The 24,223-nt window shown below is 46.0% G+C and overlaps 1 protein-coding gene across 1 annotated transcript in view; it reads right to left on the reverse strand.

The window, feature by feature from the left end:
- LOC117019064 (cAMP and cAMP-inhibited cGMP 3',5'-cyclic phosphodiesterase 10A) overlaps positions 1 to 24,223 on the reverse strand; it is a gene marked incomplete at its 3' end in the record, with an annotated part of 390,928 nt that overhangs the window by 179,929 nt on the left and 186,776 nt on the right. The window contains 1 exon segment of the mRNA XM_033100431.1: positions 10,718 to 10,852. Within this exon segment, the coding sequence (XP_032956322.1) occupies positions 10,718 to 10,852 (135 nt within the window).

Here is a 24,223-nt window from a genome sequence, read left to right on the forward strand (position 1 = left end):
CCCAGTTTCAAGAATGAATAGAACAATGAGACAGAGATCAACAAGAAATAGAACTCTTAATACTATAAACCAAATAAATCTAACTCTTATCAATAGAACACTCCACCAAACCACAGCAGAATATACATTTTTCTCAATAGCATATGGAAAGATTCTCCAGTATAGACCACATTCTAGGCAATAAAACAACCTCCATAAATTCAATAGAATAAAAATAATAGAAAGGGTTTTCTCTAGCCACAATGGAAAAAAATTAGAAATCAATAACATGGAGAAATTTGGAAAACTCACAAATAGGTGAAAATAAAACAATCTACTCTTAAACAACTGACAGGTCAAAGAAGAAATAAAAAGGAAACTGGAAAACACTTCAAGATGAACGATAAAGACACGTCATCATACCCAAACTTATGTAATGCAGACAAGGCAGTGTTTAGAGGGACATTTATAGCTGTAAATGCCTATATTAACAAAGCAGAAAGATCTCAAATCAATAACCTACCCTTCCTCTTAAGACACTGGAAGAAGAGCACACTAAATCTAAGGTGCAGAAGGAAGGCAATCATGAAGATTAGAGTGGAAAATAATGAAACAGAGAACAGAAAAACAATAGAGAAATTCAATGAAGCTGAAGACTGGTACAAGTTTATAGCAGCATTCTTCACAATAGCGAAAAGGTGGAAATAGTCCCAATATCCATCAAGTGAAGAATGGATACACAAAATGTGGTCTTTCCATACAATAGAGTATTATTCATCCATAAAAAGGAATGAAGTACTGATCCTTGCCACAACATGGATGAACCTTGAAAACATTATGCTATGTGAAAGGTGACGGTCACAAAAGACCACGTACCATGGGGCCACATACTATGGGACCCATCCACATGAAAGTCCAGAATAGGAGAAACTACACAGACAGGGCGTAGGTTAAAGGTTGCTTCGAGTGGGAGGGGGATGGGTAGAGGTGGCAGACAGGGAGAGCTCAGGGGCATGACGTCCATTTTTACAGGGATGAAAATGTTCTGGAATTGGCTGTGCTGACGGCTGCACACATCTATGAAGATGCCAAAAATCACACAATTATATGCTTCAATGGGTGAATTACACGTCAAGGAAGCTTTCACAAATGATCACCTCACTTTGTGGCTTCTGACATTAGCACACACACAGCATGTCTTTTCCTTTTTGCAGATAACATCATATGGAATATAAGAAAATTTGAAGGAAAAAAATTTGTCACCTACCCAATATATTGCGTAGACTCGGAATAGGAGAGAATTAAATAGTCAGATTTGAATTTAAATGAACTTTTGCCACAGACGACATTCTGTGCAGCTTTATGCCTAGTTTTATAAGGATAATGCTCAGGGTTCACCGCATTGGGAATGAAATTCTCTCTCCCAAGGGCCTGTAGTAAGAGTATTTTCCAAGGGTGCCATCGCAGGAAGTAGTTCATCATCAGCTTATCTTTGATTCCAAAACAACATTCAAAGTACGCAACGTACTAGGTTCTTTGTATCCCTAGGAGGACCTCTGGGGAAAAGGTTCCTGCTTTCGATTACGCGACTTGTCCCTGAGAGGATGAGGTCACTGTGCTGAGGATTTTACAGGTAGGTACGAGGAGAGAAAGTGAGACGTGAAGTGTTTATGGATGTGAGGTGGTTGGCACAGGTTGGGAAACTAGGGTATCCAGCTTACTATGTCTGGACGCCAGAGACAGAGGGCCTACTTGTAATTTGAAATTCTTCCATGCCCCGTGGCTGATAGGAAGCCAGTTCAAAGCCTTGTAGGTAGAGAATAAGCAGAGCGTTACAAAGCACCCACTGTGGTGCGCATGGACGAAGGAGAACAGTTTGTTCAAACACAGGCCCCACTGCAGCTGCCTGCAGTGAATGCTGGGAGACGGGGAGCTTGACGGAGAGCCACTGTCAGGCCCCGCTCCGTCCTGCGTGGCCCTGTGACCCCGCACGTGTGTCTCCCTTGTCCCCCGGGGATGTGCAGAACCAGACAGTCCACACCACGACAGGTCACTGTCCCCCTTGGGACTTGCTGGGCAGAGCTCTGTGAGTGTGCGCTCACTCGGGCGTGGGCTACACCGCATCCTGATGCCCCAAAACGGTTCTGTAGACTCTAACGGGCACCCACACTGAGCAAGGGGCTGGGGACAGGCAAATAAGGTGATGTCTGCCACTACGAAGGTCAGTCTGCAGGGGAGGGACACATAAGTGGCTGCAGAATACCGAGAGATGTAAGAAGATGTCTCAGTGTCAGGAGGGGAGAGTGATGGGCCTTCGTGTGTATTTGTGTGTGTGCGTGCATGTGTGTGCACATGTGTGCATGTGTGTACACATGTGTGTGCGCGCACGTGTGTGTGTGTGTATGTGTGTGTGTTTGGAGGGGGTCAGGCAAGACTTCATGGTCTTGAGGCTGGTGTTAAAGAATGACTGCTAGAGAAGCTAGGGGAGAGGAATTCTACAGGTGGAGAGACCCCCATGTGCTGTACAGAGATGCTTTGGGGGGACTGGGAGCCTTCTGGCCACAAGTACTTGGGCTCAGGTACTCCCACCAAAATTTGCTGTGGGAGAGTGCAGGCAGGGAGGGCAGGAGGGCAAGGGTGGGGGGCAGGAGGGTGAGGCAGGGGGCAGACGGGTAAGGGTGGGGGGCAGGAGGGTAAGGGTGGGGGGCAGGAGCGCGAAGCGGGGGGCAGGTGGGTAAGGGTGGGGGGCAGGAGGGCAAGGGTGGGGGTCAGGAGGGTGAGGCGGGGGGCAGGCGGGTAAGGGTGGGGGGCAGGAGGGCGGGGGGGCAGGAGGGCAAGGGTGGGGGGACAGGAGGGTAAGGAGGGTGGCAGGAGGGCAAGGGTGGGGGGACAGCAGGGTAAGGAGGGTGGCAGGAGGGCAAGGGTGGGGGTCAGGAGGGTGAGGAGGGTGGCAGGAGGGCAAGGGTGGGGGTCAGGAGGGTGAGGAGGGTGGCAGGAGGGCAAGGGTGGGGTGCTGGAGGGTGAGGCGGGGGTGGTGGTGCAGGCCAGACCAGCTGTGCTCAGTGGCCTGATACTGTCCTTCAAGTGTAAGCAACGCTTGAGGCCCTGCCGGGTTGGAGCTTCCTCCGGTCACGGTCAGGGTCGGGTGAACTCAGAACACTGAATCTGCCTAAGGACAAGCTCTGTGTGTAATCAGTACAAAAGCAGAGAACAGGTACAGTTTTAAGATGTACCTTTCTAAAAACACCCTGCCCTTTCTCTGTTTCCTCTGACAGTGACCACTTTTAACTTACAATGAAGCCAGACTGTGCTCCCAGGTGCTGACGTCAATGGGCTTTTTGCCTGAGCGCAGACCTCACACCGACCCTAAGGGCCTGATTCTAATCACTGGCACGTGGGCTGGCAGCTTCCCTGGCCACCACGCTCTTAACCGGGACAGCCCTGCCCTTCTGGGGACACGTGTGCATACAGGCTCTGCAAAGAAGAGGGGTCTCTTCAGCACCATTTCAGAAATCTATGTGAATGTCAAGAAGTGGGCTGTTAGATCAACTCATTTGCTGTGGGAGAGTGACAGCATGTGGCACACCTCTGAATGTGTTGACAAGCATCACAAAATTCCAAGCAGCGAGACACAGGACAAGCAGTCACCATCAGTCAGGCGTGAGTTCCCGGAGCTGGCGGCCCGCCTTTCGCCCAGAGGAAGCGACGTTTGCAGACCCTGAGGAACACCATCCCACAGCCCCTCCAGGAATCTCATCACCTAAACGGCACTAGAACCAGTGCACGTAAGGGCTCTGACAGTCACTGCACAGATGGAACTCGCAGAAGTAGGGCTCGCCTGGGGAAGGTGGGAGACTGAGTCAGCCAACTGATGACAGCCCTGTGCGGTGACCTTTGGTAGCCAAAATACCTGCCACTATTCAGCTTCCCTTGTACCCGGAAATGCAATGTAATCAAACAAGGTGGTGTCTTTTAGAAGTACACACATTTCACTTCCTGAAAAACTCACTTTGGAGAAGGACAGGCTGTGTTGTGTTGCCGAGGCCAGGTTCTTGGTTTGTTTGCAGTCTTGCAAATCATCATTTCTAATCAGACAGAACTGCAGCCATTCCCTGAGTCTGATGGTGTAATTCATGCTTTGCAGTCACACTGTCCCGGGCAGCCTGCGGTGGCCGCGTTCTGTCTGCAGGGCCATCACGGGTTCTCTGCCGTCAGAATGTTGGCTGATGCAATTGTTGCTTCATCCTCATCCAGGTTCAGGGAATCAGACAAAACGTGGGTCATTTCACCAGGTTTGAGAGCCATAACAAGGTTTTGCAGGTAAAAGCAAACAAACAGCAGAAAGGTCACACATAACCGGAGGTTGTCTTTTGTCACCCGCACTTTGATTCAATTCTCCCTTCATGAGTCCCAAAGGAAGGCAAGGTGTAGCGCAAATTGGGTATCAGCTCAAAGCTTTCAAAAGTGAGTTCCAAAGCTGTCGCAGACACGAAGTGAAAGGAGCTTGGACACCGTCTGAGGCTGGATGTCTTCTGAGAACGCAGGTGAGAAACACCACCCATTTAAAAGCTCAGAAACTCTGTCCCATAAGCTGACTTACTCCAGAAATCATGCCATATTCTACTGTTTGCTCTGTAAAACTTGGTCTGAGGCCAAAAGCAATAAAATGTGACCTGACCTTACATGGAACCTCTCATCTGTCTCCATCCTGTGCCTTCGAACCAGACGCCTTCCCAGCACTGCCCTGTTACTCCCTCTGGCGCTCCTCCTCCCTGACCCCCACCGACGGCTGTAGGATGACATGGGGTCTGAGGAGCCAACGGAGGCCCAGCCAGCCGGTCTTTCCTCATTTTCAAATCCCTTGAGATTCTCTAAGGAAGAGTGTTGGTGGCCAGTTCCACAGTAATAAGGATGTGACTTCACAAGCCACAAAATTAGATCACCAACAATGGATGGGACAATCAGATGCACACAGCTCCGAGCATTTTCTTTTACACACACCCAAACATATTCACACACGCTCAGTTGCAGTAGCGTCGCACACAATATGTTGTCCCCAACAGGGAAATTCTGTATACATTTGGGAGCAGGCTCCAGTTCGCAGGCTCTGGGCCAGCAAACACAGCGGGCGTTGTTGGCTCTGGTCCTCGAACAATACCCACTCCCAGATGAACAGACGCACACAATGGCAGCAGCTTTGGACTGCATGATGATCAGGAAGGAAAGGGAGGAAGAACACAGGGCAGCCACTGAAGTTACACGCCGCCAGTGCCACCACAGCTCAGTCCCTTACGGGGTGTATGTGGCCAGGACAAGTGCAAAGAGGCCACATGGATGGGCACATCCCTGTCACCTTGGCTTTCTTGGATGGAGTCCTTTCTGAGAAGAGTCCACAGAGAATTACATCACTAACATCCTACCTGTGACCACCCATGTCCCTCAGGGGCATTTCTGTCCTTCCCATCACACCTGCCAACCTGCTGACCATTAAAGAGGGGAACAAAGAAGCAATGAGATTTGATCAACAGCAGGAATCCTGCTGATTGGGTGTTCTGAGCAGGTTTCACTGAACAGGAAATATCTCTTTTTGTCAATCTATATGAGAAGAGTGAGAGACTAAAACCAACACATCAAGAAATGGGGAACAAAACAGATTAAAAAAAAAAAAAAACCTGTCCTGTTATATACTCGACCATCTTATGCTTTTGGTCAAGGAAAACCAGAAAGTCGTACCTTAGAGAAATGTAACAGATGAACTTTATCATCTGACCAGCTGATAAAGGTCCACAGCCAAATACCCAGCTCTGGTATATAGCCGTGGCTTTCCCGTATTCTCCAGGCCAAGCTGCTTCTATCTCTACCCTTCAGATTATCTGCTTTTAAAGGTCATCCTCTTGTCACTGCAGACCCCGCTGTCCTTGGTGCCATTCTCAAAGGGCAGAAACCTTGATCCCATAGCAGGTGGCTCTCTCCGCAGGCTTTCGCAGAACACTGGCGCTGCCTGCCCAGCACCCAGACTCAGGGGCCTACCGCACAGTTCCCAAGATGGTGCCCAGGGGGACAGGACCCAGGAGTTCTTGTAATCTTTGGGACTTCATTATGTTCCCCATGTCACCCAACATGGTCCCCTATGCAGAATCGGTCTTCAAAAACTACTTCTTGGGGTGGTAAGGAAGATTCCATGAGTCCAAGATATTGTTCAAATAATTTGATGTAACATAATCATGCTACATCAAATAAAACTGACTATAAGTAGAACTTCAGCTGAAAACTATTCATACACAGCTTTTGGTTTTAATTCTCTTGATATATGAGATGGCTATTATAATTTAGGTAATAGATAATTTTGATGAAAGGCAAAATATGGAGTCTATTTTTGAGTAAGATGCCATAAATTTAAAAAATGACCATTGCCTATGCTCTGTTTAGACGATAACTAAAGCAATCATTTGCTAATGAGGAAGTCTTCATTGAAATAGTACAAATTTTATTTGCATTCAAAATGTAAATTGCCCCCTCCTTCCAAAAACACCTGAGATTGCTTACAATGACACAGGCACAACAAGAGAGAAGGAGGTGTGGACGGCGCCAGGGTCCTCCAAGAACTAGGAGGGCAAGGCCATGTTTGTCCTGAGTGGAGCGAGCGGGTCCTGCTACGGGTCCTAACACCATCATTGGTACAAACACCAGGACGAGGCAGAGGGCTGACTGACGTGGTGCAGTGCTTTCGGAAAAGCACACATTAGCGGCACCTGGCTCTGCAGAGCAGGAGAAGATAGTCTGCAAAGCAGAAGCATCCTTGTCACCAGAAAAACGTCCTCGACTGGACCGCAAGAGTCTTTCGGTGACATTACTGTTGTCTGCATGAAGCATCCTGCATAATACTTATTTCCCGTCGCTTTAATTCGATGTTCCCTCCGCCAACCCGACTACTGGGTTGGCGTCCCAGATAGCTCACTACCAGGAAGGAGTTTTCCATGGATCCGGGACAGGGAATTCTGGTTACCAGAAAGGGATTGTTGTCAGTGTAAATCAGTAAATGAGTGTTCTGATATATGCTTAGGTAGCAGTCTGATGTCATGTAAACTAATTAGTAAGTCCAGTTTCTGAGGTGACCCAGATAAAGGCAGGGATGGGACGAGAGTCCCAGCCACGGTCCCTCCCCCCTGCCCTGACCCCACACTCCCATCCTGAATATTCAGCCTCAGTGTTCACACTTGTCTCCATTAAAACTCAAAGACTGTGATTCAGTCAGTACACTTTGCTAGGAGCTTCCCAGCAGCCAAGTGGAAAACCTGGTCATTAATTCGGATTACCTGAGAAAAGGATCCTTTGGGAACCAGTGTTAGAAAATACTAAAATCTCATTTTCATTGATCATCTCGATTTTAGGGAGAAAAAGACTTGTGAATAACAATTTTTCATGGTTTCATTCATAGAAGAGCAGATTTTTCAGAAGATGAATTACTTTTCTTAACCTTAAGCCCAAAGCTATTCCTATCAGGATAAGTGGTTTCGAATTTACTTAAGTCTCTGGAAAACCTTAACCCTGGAATCCTATCTAGGGGATGTTACCATACAAAAGTTGCAATCCAAAAGTGTGTTTAACATGAGTTGTTTAAAACAGAAAATATTTCCCCTTGGAAACAGTAATCTTAAAACAGTGGGAATTCCTGGGGGACGCCCATAAAATCCTACTTGACCCCAAATGTAGCTAAAAGGGTGCTAACAGTAACCATTATCAAATGCCACAGTTTGGCCCCCTGAACCTTGAGCCAGGCTGCTGCCGCTGACATGTGCCCCGCTCTGGACTGGCCCAACTCCAAATGGGGCTGGCATGGGCCCCTCCTCCTTGCTCAGAGCCAGGTCTCGGGGTCCTCAGTCTCCAATCAGGGCCCCTCCTCATGGGGTCCCAACCAGGTCATTGAACTGGGACTGAAAGACCCACCTCCCTCACGGCCTTCCATCTTTCTGGAAGCAGCGTCTTTCAGCCTCAGAAGTCACACCTGAAGGTGCTCATTAGCCCACCATTCAGGACACGTGTGGGGGTGGAGGGGGTGGAAAGTGCCTCTGGAAATGAGTCCCCTCGGTTTCAGGGGACTCCTGTTTTGGGTTACTAAGAATTGAATTGTAATACAAATAACACTTGGAATTATAATTGTTGGAGCTTCGTTTATGGTATCTTGACTGTGCTCTGGTTCAGTTGTTTTCCTCTTACGTTCAGCTCTGGTGAGTAGCTGTCCACTTGGCCCTTATGTCCCTGGCTCTCACGGGCGACCTACAATTCAGTGTTTCCCAGCGCTTCAGAGACAGGGTCTTGCCCTCACCATGTTTCTCTCACACTTTTTCAGGATTTTATTCTAATCGCTCCTCCGTTTACTTTGTTCCCTTCTCCAACAAACATCTCTTCTCCCATGCTGATCTTTCTTTAAAAATACGCTTTCCTTGAAGATTCAGAGCGGCACTACCCAGCAGAATGTGGCGGTGCAAACAGTCTACTTCTGTGGGCTTCCACAAGCAGCCACCCCCGCGTGCGGCTACGGAGCCCTGAGACGTGGCGGTGTGATGCATAAACTGAATTTTAATTCCACTGAAAATTAATGCACTTAAATTACAATAGCTGCACAGGGCAAGTGGCCACCCAACAAAGTAAGGATGTAATTATTGGTTTCTACACTGGAATTGAATTTGACATTGGAATTGAATGTGTACGTGTGTGTGCGTGTGCATGTGTGTCTGTCTGTCTGTCAGCAGCTTCCTGGGGTCCTTTTTCCTTTAAGTTCTCTTGAGTGGATGATAAGCAGGCTTGGCCCCGTGATCAAGGCTGAAAAGAAACGTACTGAGTTTCCTCTTGATCCTTGGCCAGACACGCCTGTCTCTACCTGGCTGTAAGGTGGTCCCCTTTGCTGCTTCTGGGGTTCAGCCGATCCGCCCTGCCCCGTATTAAAAAATAAACAAACCCTCTTGATGCCAACCACCACTGCCAGCTACCGTCCCACTTCGTTGTTCTATGAAACGATGCCGACAGGAAGCGTTCTCTACCCTCGCTGCCTCCGCCCTTCTCTGGACCGTGCCCGGGAATGGCTCTGCCAGGCTGTCCGCCTGCGCCTGCCCTCGTCGAGGTCCGACCCACATTGCGCAGTCCCATCTTCACTGCCCCATGCGCTCGTCACATTTGCTCACTTTCTCCTGGAAACGCTTCCTCCTCTTGGATTCTGGGCCACCAGCCACCTGGTCCCCTCCTCCTTCTCACCTTCCTGGGGCATCTCCACTTCCTGAAGTGAATTCTAAGTGCCGCAGGCTCAGTCCCCGGCTGCTCACGCCACTGCTGTCCCTAGGCGATGTCCACCAGACCTCGAGCACCGTAGGCACATGGTCTTCTGCCTCCCGCAGCTCCTCCCACGTTTCGGCACAGACTCCCACCTTTCACTGTCACTCTGCGTTGTTCGGATATCGATCTACCGGCTCCTCACTCAACACGTACAAAGCATGGCCCTCAGTTCTCCCGCTCCGCAAACCTCCATCCACCATGCTCACCCATCACAGCAAATGGACGGAACCAAACAGCCAGCTAGGAATGTTCCTTTTCTCTCCTTCCTTGCGCTTCCCTCCAATCTATCAGCAAGAACCGACAACTGTGTCTTCAAAATGGTACCCAGACACCTCTGGCTTCTGTATTCTCTATTCCCCAGCTGGGACATGAGCCCGTGGAGACAGGGACCGTCTCTCGGTCCTAATTGGGTTCCCGGGTCTCAGAGTGAAACCTGCATCTGGCAGGGACCACATGCTATTCACAGAGGAATGAATGGGCATCGCCCTTTGAGAAGCACCCCCAGCTACACAGTCCTCCACTGGTTCTGCGCAAAGTCCCCTGGGTGCAATGAGCACACAGAAACAGACACCTGAGAGGGTGTCAGGGTTTTGCTATTTTAAACATGCCTAAACATACAAACTGGTCACTTCTAAAGACGGCCACCGCCTTCTCTGTGTTAGAAACAGGGAAAAGCACACCTGTTTTCATATTTTAGAAACTTTGTTTCCAAAGTTCTAATAGTCCCCTTCCACGAAAAATTTCAAATAAATCAAGAACTTTTTGCTACTGTGTTTCCCCGAAAATAAGACCTAGCTGGGCAATCATCTCTATTGTGTCTTTTGGAGCAAGAATTAATACAAGACCCAGTCATATTTTACTGTAATGCAAGACCGGGTCTTATATATTAATTTTTGCTCCAGAAGACGCTCTACAGCTGATTGTCCAGCTAGGTCTTATTTTGGGGGAAACACGGTAGATACTTTGTTCAGCAATAAAAGCCATCAGATACAAGAAATATAAATTGTTTCTGTGTTGAAAATGCACTGTTTGGTGGTGATTAGGGCTGTGATTCTTCACTGTGACATTAAATGACTCATTTGGCAGTGCTGTTAATCAGTGTCAGACCTAACTTCAAAAACTGCAAAAGATAAAAAGGACATATATCGGTCAAATAAATCCTCAAAAATAGAAAATCTTCAGTAAATAAAAGGAGAAAAAGCATATAGGTGTCTTCTAGAACTCAGGCAAGGCCGCCTCTACATTCCAAACACTGCTCTAACACAGAGCATCCCCACGGTTTTCCCTGCCATGGACAGTGGTCTTGCCCACTTGTCCCCCAGGCCCTGCTCAGAAGGAGGAGAGAATGTGGGAGAAGGGCCGGAATAGTCTCAGGGGACGGAGGGTCCCACAAGCAGCTCCTTGGTACCTGTTGCGTTGCAGGAGTCCAGGTTGCTTTCTGCAGGGTCATTGCTCATCTGCTCCCGGGTGTCTGTCCTGCTTCTCAGTGTCAGCAAAGCAGGTCCTTTGCTTCCACTCTGAAGTGTGAAGGGAAGGCAGCTGGCTGGAGAGAACAACAAGACATGTATCAGTGTCAATGACTGCTGAAATGCCTCCTCTTCATGGGCAGCGGGGCACCCCCTGGAGTCTCTGATCACAGAGCAATCCTTTATGGAGATAAGTGTGACCCGGGCTCCACTGACCCTTGATGTGGGTGCACACACACAAAGCCACCCAATCACAGCTCTGAGCTGCGGAGTCAGAGCTGTACCGGGCAGAGCACCCAGCCTCAGGCCATGTCGGGACCCTGAGCACTGTTCCTGGAGGGGCTGTAGGAGTGACACTTCACTTGGCAGGTCTCCTAAGGGGTTTGCACGTCAGCCTGCACTTGCTGGCACCTCCAGCCAGACCTCAGATGTGGGGGCCGTGAGTGTGTGTGTGTGGGGGGGGTGGGTGCTGAGACGAAGCCCTGTGGGGCAGTGAGGATGAAGGCTGGACTCGCAGGCTTGTGCAGTGCAGCCCTGACCGACGTTCAGCTGAGCTCCAAAGCGCTTCAGAGCCGCCCAGGAACTGTCTGCCTTCGTCCTGTGGGTCTCAAGTGCATTTTTGTGACACATGATGTGTGAGTGTGCCTGGCAGTTTTCATCTACATCCCAGGGGGATCAGCAGGGAGCTGTTGTAAGACCCGGGAAACAGGAACTGAATCACAAAGGGACACTTTGGGGCCCTCGGGGAAATCTGTTGATTCACACATTCAGGAGACTGGAGTCCACACAGTCTGAGGGTGGAGGGCCGGCTTGTTCTGCATATAAAGTGACTGCCGGCTGTGAACTCCTCTCAGCGCAGGGGCACAAAAGAATGTGTGTGTGAACCCAGAAGGTTCTGCTCAGGGGCTCTGGGATGCCCCACCCAGGACCGTGGTGAGTGGATGCCCTCGGACGTTTGCTCTCCTTCCCATTCTGCAAAGCTCTGGTGAGCAGACAGGCGCTGTGTGAACTGGGGGCTTCGGCGGACCTCACAGGGTGGGTCTGCCCTCGGCAGGAGCCCAGGTGTGGACAGGGCTGGGGAGGGGCTACCACAGAGGCTGGCAGCCCAGACGCTGGCAGAGGGAGAGTGGACGGGGGCCCCTCGGCGAGCCTGTGGGGCTGGAAGCTGGTGACACTTGCGTGGGTTTTATGTGCCGTCACCGATACTGTGCCCTTAGTCATCTACAGCCAGCCGAGGTTCAGACACAGGTTACACGGGCTTCTAAGGTTAGCAGCCATTTTTCATAGCGATGAAAACCAGGATTTCAAAGTGTTGAAGTGCTAAGACCAGAAACATTCACCCTACAACCACACTTGGCTCTTGCGCTACAAGTCGGCCACCAGAACCTGCGTGTGCGTCAGATGACCGTCATCTAAATTTGAGCCAATCTTATATTTAGACATTTTCCCCCCAAATCCACTACTTGGAAGGTTCCAGGAATGTTGCGTTTGGGGCCAATGACAAGACTGTGTTTTCCTGAAGGAAAAGCAACCTATAGAGAAATAAAAGATTCCAGGGGAGGGAAGGGGAGAAGGAGGGTGGGGGGAGGTGGAGAGGAACACACACGCACACACACTCACACACTCACACACACACACTCACACACTCACACACACTCACACACACACACTCACACTCACACACACTCACACACACACACTCACACACTCACACACACTCACACACACACTCACACACTCACACACACACTCACACTCACGTGCACACCCGTACACAAAGTCTCCTTCAGCGTTTCAGTGAGGGGTCGGGGGTGTGGAAGACCGAGCCGATGGCTCGAGGCCCAGGACAGAGGAAGGAATGCAGCTGCCGGACCCAGAGCAGCCGACCGACTATCAGATCACGGCAGCACGGCCGGGAGCGCCCGTCCTGTGGCCGCTGTGCTCTGACAGGTGTGGGGCTCCATCCTGCTTCCCAGCACCTGGGTCCTCTGGCACCACACAGCTTCCTACTGCACGCTGCTCTCTCCCAGCCTTACGCTGTTCTGCCAAGCAGTTATGGTTCCCTTTCTTCTATGCAGCATGCCTGGGATTCAATGTCATGTTAGGTACAGGCCCGTTTACCTCAGAAAGCACCCCCGCCCCGGGGCCTGGACCCCAGAGCAGGATCCCATGGGGAGGACGAGCAATGGGAACACAAGTGTTCTCACGGAGACACTGAGGCCTTCTCTGGGCCAGACCGCTGACACCCCAGGTGTCCAGGCACAGGCCCGGTCTCTGCCTGGGTCAGGGGCCTCCTGACATTTGGCACTGAGGCCTGCGTTATGAATTTCCACAACTGCAAAATGCACAAACTATTTACTACTGATCTGGGTTGTGAAATTCCTCGTGCGATTGCTTTATAGAAGCTCCTTCCTTTCCTGCTGTGCTCTGAAAATATTCACGCATACTGCAGAGCAAGGCGGAGAGCGAGCCACCGGGGCTCCCAGGGAGTGGGGCTGGTGTGCAGGCGGCGACACCTTGTATGAGGAAGGTAGAAGCAATGCTACCGTTTGCTGTCAGCACGTTTCAGAGGAATGTGCCGAGAAAAAGATGCGGGGTTCGCAGACTGACAGGTTGGTGCTCTGGGAGAGCAGTCATAATAGAGAGAGAGAGAGAGAGTGTGTGCGTGTATGTGTGTGTGTGTGTGTGTGTGTGTGAGTGTGTACGCGGGGGCAGTCAGTTTAAGAAGAACGGACAGGACAACATTTGGAGGTGCAGAGCAGAGAGCCGGATGGGCCTCTGTGGACAGCATGCTGGAGGAGGAGGCCGCCACAGGCTAAGGGAGCCGAGCCTGGGCTCAGGAAGGGAGCAAGTAGCCGCTGGTGGAGGAGACTGACGCTTACGGACGAGACCAAACAGGGTTCCGACCAGGCCACTGCCAGGGAAGTGGGTGAAGGGGTAAGAGTGCTGCCCCGCAGGGAAGAATGGAAGACAGCTCTTCTCCTTTGTGTTTAGGGCAAAGGAAGAGATGGGTGAAGACAAAGAGAATTCTGTTGAAGAAAAGTAAGAGGGAGGAAGCGCTCACGATGGTTTTGAACGTCCAAGTAAAATGAAATACCATACACCAATATCTTTTCTTTGTAATGACTATTCCTCATTTTTTTAAGGCATGGAAAAACATACATAATATTACATTTACCATTTTGACCATTTAAAAGTGTTTGGTTCTGTGGCGTTAAGTACATTCACATTGTTGTGTGATTTTACAATCCACCTCCAGAACGTTCCATCATCCCAAACTGAAACTCTGTCCCCATGAAACACTAACTCCCACCCCACCGTCCCCAGCCCCTGGAAACCACCACCTACTTTCTGTCTGTGAATTTGACCACACTGGGAACTTCATATAAGTGGACTCACACAGTATTTTTCCTTTGGCGACTGCCTTATTTTGCTTAACATAAAGCCCAAGGTTCATCTATGTCGTAACATGTGTCCGAATGTCCTTCCTTTTAAGGCTAAATAACATTCCACTGTATGGTTAGACCATAATGTGTTTATCCATCCACTCCTTGACGGTTGCGTCTACGTTTTGATTATGGTGAAGAACAGTGCCATGCACGTGGATGTCCGATTCCTCTTCACTCTCCTGCTTCCACATCTTTTGGAGTATTTACCAGAAGTGGGATTGCTGGGTAATAGGAGACAGGAGAATTCTACACTGAATTTTTTGAGGAACCACCCTACCATTTCCACAGCTGCCACACCATTTTACGTTCCCACCCATAATGCACAGGGCTCCAATATTTCCACAACCTCACCAACACTAGTTTTCTTTCTTTTTTAAAAATACTAGCCATCCTACTGAGTGAGTTAGATCTCATCGTGGTTTTGATTTGTATTTCCCTGATGCTCAGTGATACTGAGCATCTTTTCATGGACGTCTTGAACATTTGTATGTCTTCTTTGGAGAAATGTCTATTTAAGTCCTTTGCCCAGGTTTTAGTTGGGTTGTTGCGTTTCTTGTTGTTGAGTTGTAAGAGTGATTTACATAGTTGGATATAAAGCCCATATCAGGTATATAATTTGCAAATATTTTCTCCCATTCCATGGGTTGCCTTTTCACATTATTAATTGTGCCCTTTGATGCATCAAAGTTTTTAATTTTGATGAAGTCCAACTTATCCCTTTTCCTTTTGTTGCCTATGCTTTTTGTGTCATATTTAAGAAATCATTGTCAAATCCAAAGTCATGAAACATTTCCCCTATAGTTTCTTTTAAGACAGACACAGTCTCAAAATATTTACCTTCCAAGTTTCTTTTCCCAGGAAGTCACTACATAATGTCGTCCGCCAAAATGTAGGGGTAAACCAAGCAAAAGGGAGACATGACATAGTGGGAGATGCAAACGGACTTCCCAGCATGATGGGAACAGAAGCTCTGGGACAACACACGTGTAACAGGCGGCGCCCTTCAGGTGGAGCAGAGCTGAGGGTTCGCGGGGGCGCCTGCACCAAGGGACGGACATGGAATGTTTAGACAGAGTGCTCTAAACGGGCTTGGAATAAATTTGAAAACTGCATTTTTATCTGTGACAGATCTGTTAGAGCCTTAAAAAAAAAAATCAAAGTGTAGCTGAAAAAACTAAGCACACGGGAAACAAGGTTCCTATTAATTGCAGGGAAAATGGCGATGGCAGCACGCGGAGCCCCCAGAGCTGGAAAGCAGGCCTCACCCAATCTGCCCGGAGAACTCAATCCTCACTTTCATGACAGACATTCAATAGCTGATCTAAAAACAAAGAAATCATCAAGAAATAGCAATATATTATTTAGAAAAGGGAAATAAATACCTAAAAGCAGAAAGAAGAGGCTTAGAAGTGGTTGTATCTTGGTAGCAAGACCGAGACAGGGGCGGGGTGAAGGATGCCTCCGTGTTTTGTTCTAAGCTTGTTAACAATGTTTGACTGTTTTTTTTTAAATGCCCACATATACTTTGGGGTGATGTTCAGACTTCGGTATTCTTTTCAGAATTTCAGTGTACCCACAGTGAAGTCACCACTGGCTCACAAATGCTGCGATATGCAAATTAGAAAGAGGAGCCCCTTGTCTGCAGCAGGAGCAGACCTGGGCCAGCACGCGTGGTTTACCGAGGACAGAATGGGCTGTATTTTAGCCCTACTTGCCTCCTTAACCTGAGCAACAGACATGGAGCAAACTGGAAACCACACAGCAGCACTGATCTAAGAAGGATGTACAAGGGTGCCAACAGCATCCAAAAAGGAACAGAAAACGGGACCAAGAAAATCCTACCTGAAATTCCCCTACGATCAAGTCTCAGCTCATCATGTGTCCTGGGAGTTGTTTTCAAACCTCTGGTTTGAACATCAATACCAATAATAAACAATATATGGCGGCTGAAATCAACACCAATCGATGGAACACCCTGGGAAGCGCGTTGGATCACAAGGATTTGGCTGTCCTGGATCCATCATTATCCTCATGAAGAAAAGCATGGCTGGGCACTCTTGGTGGTCTTTAGCTGAGTATGACCCGATGGTGTGATCTGACTGCTACGAGGTCGGGAGTTGTAAGGCAATTTTGGGCTAAATTAATGAAAGTTCAGTCATAAGAAATGGAACATGGTCCCAGCACCCTCTGCTTTGGTCAGGCCATATATGCAGTGTTGTTCTCAGTTCCCGGGTTTAAGGAGGCTATTGACTGTTCACACAGAATCTTTAACGTGGCAAAAACCAACCACACGGACAGTTTGAATGGCTGTCTGTAACTAGTATTAGAAATTAGAACGTCGTATGGAACAGTAATATATTAGACTTCTTTTAATGCATAGGATTTAAAAAGTTAAATGGGAAGAGAGACTGACTCATTATAAAGAAGGAGTTTGTAATTCAAATTGAGCCATTGAAAAATAAAATGTGTTGCCTCACTATTGGGATTAGAACTGGCCCCTGAGGGTGGGACAGGAGGGCAAAGTTATAAGGGCTTTCATGTCCTGGCAACCCCAGCTTCCCTGTGTGAAGGATTTATGATTTTCAGCACTTCCCCTAAACTTTAAGCTAGGAAAGTATACTTCAATAATATTTGATTTGAGTGTTTGGTAAAGAATGACTTCATCCCCAATCCAATTCATTACTTCTTAACTTGAAAACACTATGAAGCATCAAGATGTATGATACTTTGAATATGAATTAAGATCCAAGAGAATTTCCTAAGAAGGACAGGACTCTTGAACTCCCCAACTGCTCTAGAGAGCCCATTCTGTCGTTCTTATTTCCTATCTGTATTCTAAGTACCACTTACAGACTCTGACATCATAAGTGGTTCCAGATTCCATCAGTGGTGCACAATGAATTGAAAAGCAATAGAATCCAGATGCTTTTTCTGGTAAACAGTTCCTTTGTAGGAGAACAGGAAGGACAGTCGTGGATTTCCCCTAAGACATGCATTCAGGTACGAGGGACGTCTCTGCCTTTGCACCCAGTTAGCTTGCAATCCCATTAGCAGATTCACTGGTCTGCAAACACAATCTCATATATTTTTGCATGTCTTCTTCTAAATGATTCATTGATTGCAATGCTTTAAGTGACACAGTAAATACAGCCTACAAAAAACATACTGATATCCAAACAGAAAATAAATAACGAAATAGCAGCCCTAAATGACACATTAGATGAAATGGACATAATTGACATTTATAGAGCACTTCATCCTAAAACATCAGACTATACATTTTTTTTCTAGTGTACATGGAACATTCTCAAGGATAGACCATATATTGGGACATAAAATCAGCCTCAGCAAATTTAAGAAGATTGAAATCATACCAAGCATATTCTCTGATCACAAGGCTTTGAAATTGGATATCAACTGCAAAAAGAAAGCAGGGAAAAACACAAATACATGGAGATTAAACAACATACTTTTAAAGAACGACTGGGTCAAAGAAGAAATTAGAGGAGAGATCAAAAGATGCATAGAAACAAATGACAATTAAAATATATCCTACCAAAATTTTTGGGATGCAGTGAAAGCAGTTTTAAGAGGGAAATTTATATCATTACAGGCCTATCTCAAGAAACAAGAAAAATCCCAAATAAATAACCTCATGTTATTTAGAAAATAACTAGAAAAAGAAGAACAAGTGAAACCCAAGGTCAGCAGAAGAAAGGAAATAACAAAAATCAGAGCAGAACTAAATGTAATAGAGAACAAAAAGACAATAGAAAAAAATTAATGTGACAAAGAGCTGGTTCTTTGAAAGGATTAACAAAATTGACAAACCCTTGGCTAGACTCACTAAGATAAAAAGAGAGAAGACACTAATTAACAAAATCAGAAATGAAAAAGGGGAAGTTATCATGGACACCACAGAAATACAAAGGATCATCCAAGAATACTATGAAGAACTATATGCCACCAAAGTCAATAACCTAGAAGAAATGGACAAGTTCTTAGAAACATATAGCTTTCCAAGGCTGAACCATGAAGAACTGGAAAATCTAAACAGACCGATCACCAGTAACGAAATTGAACCAGTCATCCAAAACCTTCCCAAAAGCAAAAGTCCGGGACCAGATGGCTTCACTAGTGAATTCTATCAAACCTTTAAAGAGGATCTAATACCAATCCTGCTCAAACTCTTCCAAAAAATTGAAGAAGAGACAGTACTCCCTAACTAATTTTATGAGGCCAACATTACCCTGATACCAAAACCTGGTAAGGACAACACAAAAAAAGAAAACTACAGACCAATATCTCTGATGAATACAGATGCAAAAATCCTAAACAAAATTCTAGCAAATCGAATACAACAATGCATTAAAAAGATTATTCATCACGACCAAGTGGGGTTCATCCCCGGGGTGCAAGGATGGTTCAACATCCACAAATCCATCAATGTGATACATCACATAAACAAAATAAAGGACAAAAATCATATGATTATATCAATTGATGCAGAAAAAGCATTTGACAAGATACAACATCCATTTATGATTAAAACACTTAATAAAATAGGTATAGAAGGAAAATACCTTAACATAATAAAGGCCATATATGACAAGCCCTCAGTTAATCTCATAATTAATGGTGAAAAACTGAAGCCCTTTGCTCTACGTTCAGGAACACGACAGGGCTGTCCCCTATCACCTCTGCTTTTCAATATAGTGTTGGAAGTCCTTGCCAGAGCAATCAGGCGAGAGAAAGAAATAAAAGGTATCCAAATTGGGAATGAAGAAGTCAAATTATCACTCTTTGCAGATGACATGATGCTATATATAGAAAACTCTAAAGACTCCACCAAAAAGCTATTAGAAACCATCAATGATTACAGTAAAGTTGCTGGCTACAAAATTAACGTACAAAAGTCCATTGCATTCCTATATACTAACAATGAAATCTCAGAAAAAGAAATACAAAAAACAATTCCTTTTTCAATTGCAGCAAAAAGAATAAAATACCTAGGAATGAACTTAACCAAGGATGTGAAGGACCTATATGCTGAAAACTATAAGACATTTTTGAAAGAAATTGAAGAAGACACAAAGAAATGGAAAGACATTCCATGCTCATGGATTGGAAGAATCAACATACTTAAAATGGCCATATTACCCAAAGCAATATACAGATTTAATGCAATCCCCATCAAAATCCCAATGGCATTTTTTAAAGAAACAGAACAAAAAAATCATCAGATTTGTTTGGAACCACAAAAGACCCCGAATAGCCAAAGCAATCTTAAGGAAAAAGAACAATACTGGAGGTATCACACTCCCTGACTTTAGCTTGTATTACAGGGCTACAATAATCAAAACAGCATGGTATTGGCAGAAAAACAGATATATAGACCAATGGAATAGAATTGAGAACCCAGAAATAAAACCACATAAATATGGACAGATAATTTTTGACAAAGAAGCTAAAAACATACAATGCAGCAAAGACAGCCTCTTCAATAAATGGTGCTGGGAGAATTGGAAAGCCACGTGCAAAAGAATGAAACTGGACTGCTATCTGTCACCATGTACCAAAATTAATTCAAAATGGATCAAAGACTTAAGCATAAGACCTGACACAATAAACTGCATAGAAGAAAACATAGGTACTAAACTTATGGACCTTAGGTTCAAACAGCATTTTATGAATTTGACTCCAAAGGCAATGGAAGTAAAAGCTAAAATAAACGAATGGGACTATATGAAACTTAAAAGCTCCTGCACAGCAAAAGAAACCATCGGCAAAATAAAGAGGCAACCAACTGAATGGGAGAAAATTTTTGCAAACAGTGCCCCCGATAAGGGGCTAATATCCAAAATATACAAGGAACTCATGAAACTCAACACCAAAAAAACAAACAACCCAATTGAAAAATGGGCAGAGGACCTGAAGAGACATTTCTCCAAAGAGGACATACGAATGGCAAATAGACATATGAAAAAATGCTCAACATCACTAATCATCAGAGAAATGCAAATAAAAACCACAATAAGATATCACCTCACCCCAGTCAGAATGGCTATCATCAACAAGACAAATAGTAACAGTGTAGGAGAGGCTGTGGAGAAAAAGGAACCCTCATACACTGTTGGTGGGAATGCAGACTGGTGCAGCCGCTCTGGAAGGCAGTGTGGAGGTTCCTCAAAAAATTACGAATAGAATTACCATATGACCCAGCAATCCCTCTCCTGGGTATCTACCCAAAAAAATCTGAAAACATTTATACATAAAGACACATGTGCTCCAATGTTCATTGCAGCTTTGTTTACAGTGGCCAAGACATGGAAACAACCAAAATGTCCTTCGATAGATGAATGGATAAAGAAGTTGTGGTATATATACACAATGGAATACTATTTGGCGGTAAGAAAAGATGATATAGGAACATTTGTGACAACATGGATGGATCTTGAGAGTATGACGCTAAGCGAAATAAGTCAGACAGAAAAAGCAGAGAACCATATGATTTCTCTGATATGTAGTATATAAACCAAAAACAGCAAGAGAACAAGACAAACAAATGAGAAACAAAAACTCATAGACACAGACAATCGTTTAGTGGTTACCAGAGGGTAAGGGGTGTGGGGGGTGGGAGATGAGGGTAAGGGGGATCAAATATATGGTGATGGAAGGAGAACTGACTCCGGGGGGTGAACACACAATGGGATTTATAGATGATGTAATACAGAATTGTTCACCTGAAATCTATGTAATTTTACTAACAATTGTCACCCCGATAAATTAAAAAAAATACTGATATATAAATTAAGAGAAGCTAAGGCTGTAATAAAATTCCTAAAACTGCTAAAAATTCCCTCTGAGAACTACTTATGATTACCTTGCCACAGCTAGCTACAAATTGTTGTTGAAATTATAGACTTCATGGCATTACACTATTTTCTAATCCTAGGGACTCCAAGGTGATTTCTCATATGGGGGTTAACCCATGAATTTGTGTGTTTAATCAAATGTGTATTCCCCCCAATTTTTGGAGTGGTATAGAATCATTTACACGATTATGTAAGATAATGACACCTAATTAATCTCATCTTGATGACAGATAAACTTTATGGAAATCTCTTTCCCAGGCATGCCCAGTGCTATGGTGCAAAGCAAATATCATGGGCTTACATTGCTCCTTCACCGTTATCTGTGGAAAAGCGGAGGTAACTCCCTCTAACCTAATCCTGTTTCATCTGTATACAACTATAACACAAGGGTTAGAAGGTTCATTTTAACTTACATTCATGCCAGCACAATGCCAGATAAAGTAAGATCTTGTGCAGTCTGGTATATGTAAAGTTCAGAGGTTTCACTTCTACTGAGCATTCAGGAAAATCAGAGTTAACATCATGTAACACCTTTGCAGGTAAAACAACCCGGCGTACTGATCAAATGAATTCTTTTACAAAATTTGATCCAAAATAAATTAATGTATATTTTGCACCCAGAAGCTTAATTGGAACAGCACTTGTGTTTGAATTCAGCATAATGATTCAACGTAACCAAAGTATGACCTCGCCCCTGGGCAACCTCTGCTTTGGCTAAGACAACTAATGATTAGGCCTCGCCCTCCGATTTCTGGTTTCCTGCAATCCCCCTGGGGCACAAGACAACACAGCCAACCACTTCACAGCAGATGGGGTGAGAGGCACAGCCACAGTGGCCTGGCGGGTCAGCGGAGGTGTGTCTGGCGTGGCGATTACAGTTCTGAGCTTCACCAGGACAATCCTGGTTAATTCCTGTTTGGCCACCGCCCACTCTCCCCTTGCTTCTGTCTCCTTCATTCTCAGTAGACAGGGGAGCTTGTTTGCTCTCTAGTCTATAAGGATGCCCGAGTCCTTTATATTTATGACGTGACATGTCCACACAAAAAGTGCACTTTCACTGTCTTCTTTCCCACGAAATTGCTCATAGCCAGCTAAGGGATTTGCTCCGACGCACGGGCTGTGATCCCAAGTCCTGGCGGTCGTGCCCCAAAGCCCGCAGCAGGCCATGTGAACTCCAAATCTCACGGGCATCAAAACAGAGAATATTTTGCTATAGCCGCTAACCGTTCTGTACTTTAAAGTCTGTATTTTAGAAACAGCAGGGAAATCAATAGCCCCCAGCCGTTCCCGAGAAGTGAGGTGGACACGACTTGTAATGAGCTCATTTTGAGCTCTGTTTACAACACAGAGAGATGCTCATTCTGATTACCTGCTTCCAATTTGTTCCTTCAACACTTTTAAGCCAATTCTGAAGGTAGGCAACCAACAAGGAATTGAACCAAGGTTTGATTATCTCTTTATTTTCCGTCGGAGGTCACTGTGTGAATTTTATTCAAATAATATACAATCCCTCTGAGAGATACGGAAAAAAAAAAATGAACTTCACTGAGAAGTCACGTCATGAATTATGTAAACGATGCCAGAATCAGGACTACCCGGGTTTCTCAGTACACGCTGCGGGTTCAAGTTGGTAGCATGCAGTCCATCAAAAGGAAGATAAAGGGTGGAATATTAGTCAGCAAACCACTGCACAGAAGTCCCCTTTGTTTGTGTGCATACACAGAGCTTCTCACTGTGAAGACTGATTGCTCAGAGACTTGGCTATAAAGTCCCCTTGGAAACTAGGGACTTTATGTAAACTCACTGAATTATGATGTCGGAGTTGAGAAAGACAGAAGTCACATAGTCTCATCTCCCAAGGGATCGTATTTTTCATGTATAAAATGAGGTTGTGAAATCTTTCCAGCTCTCCTCAGGGCCATTTTGAGACTAAGAGTGCCACAGATGTCAAAGCGTGCTAAGAAACTGAGGCGAACTATCCAAATGCAAAGTTAACTTATTACTCCTATTACCAGCATTCTGACAGAGCAGTAGGTAAATAGCTAGACTGTTAGAAAAAGGCTAAAATCAGCCTGGTTGTCTCGTCAGTACTCACCTGAAAAGAGCAGCGTTTCTTTTTGATATCCTCGTGAGATCCATCTAGCCTTTGAATAGGTCAACTATACTTTCAAAGTTTCTCTTATCACACCTACTGGGTCCTTATCATTCCTCTACGATCTGCTCACCGGGTAATTAAGGGAAGCTTGCTCAAATCTCCACATTTACTGGGAAATGGCTATCAGCAAATGAGGCTGACTTACCAATAATTAGGTAGAGGGAAATACATAGTGAAAATCACAAGGTGCAGTCAAGAGGTTTCACTTTTGCAAGCCAGGGGGCTGCTGATCTCCATGGAGAAAAGCTCCATTCCAGTGTCGTCTTTCTCACTCAAGCAGACCCAGGCTCCCTCTCCAGGGACGCAGAGCACCCAGACAGCGTAGGTTGTTCATTGAAGATCACTTCCTGGTGGTGAGTCACCTTGTGCGTTCATGAGACCTGTGCAGTCAGACGGGAGGCCCTGGTGACAGGGTACCTGAAAGGTCATGGCTGTTTGTTGACTCTCCTTCTCGGCGGCGTCACTGCCTTTTGCACTTACTAGAAAAATCAGCCATTTTGCTTACCCCTCCCTTGCAGTGTTGGACGGATGGAGGGCTGCGCTGCCCCCACCTTTTGCCTCCCTTGCTCTTCTGCTGCTTACCAAAAAGACACACTCTTTCTGCAACTATGACCACCCAGGTGTGTGCAGTTTGTCGTTTCCAGCTCCGTGTCATCATCGGCAAACATTCAATGGGACAGTTTCTTTATCTGTCAGGTGGAAGGAACTGGCTCTGAGGCGTTGAAGGATCCTGTCCATTTGGTCAGGCCACAGACGTCGAGTTGAATCCGCGTGGCCCGTCTTCTTCAGAGGCTGACACTCACCGCTAAGAGAATACGGTCTTACATATAATGGCTCTATTTCGACTTGTTGTAATACAGGCAGGGACATAACATATTGTATTATTGTACGCATGCCAGGTAGGGAAAGGAAGAACCAAGGAGTCACACAGTTATAAAGGATAAAGTTCCAGGGTTTCAAAGAGCGAGA

This window comes from Rhinolophus ferrumequinum (genome assembly GCF_004115265.2).
Source record: "Rhinolophus ferrumequinum isolate MPI-CBG mRhiFer1 chromosome 3 unlocalized genomic scaffold, mRhiFer1_v1.p scaffold_36_arrow_ctg1_4, whole genome shotgun sequence".
NCBI lineage: Eukaryota > Metazoa > Chordata > Mammalia > Chiroptera > Rhinolophidae > Rhinolophus > Rhinolophus ferrumequinum.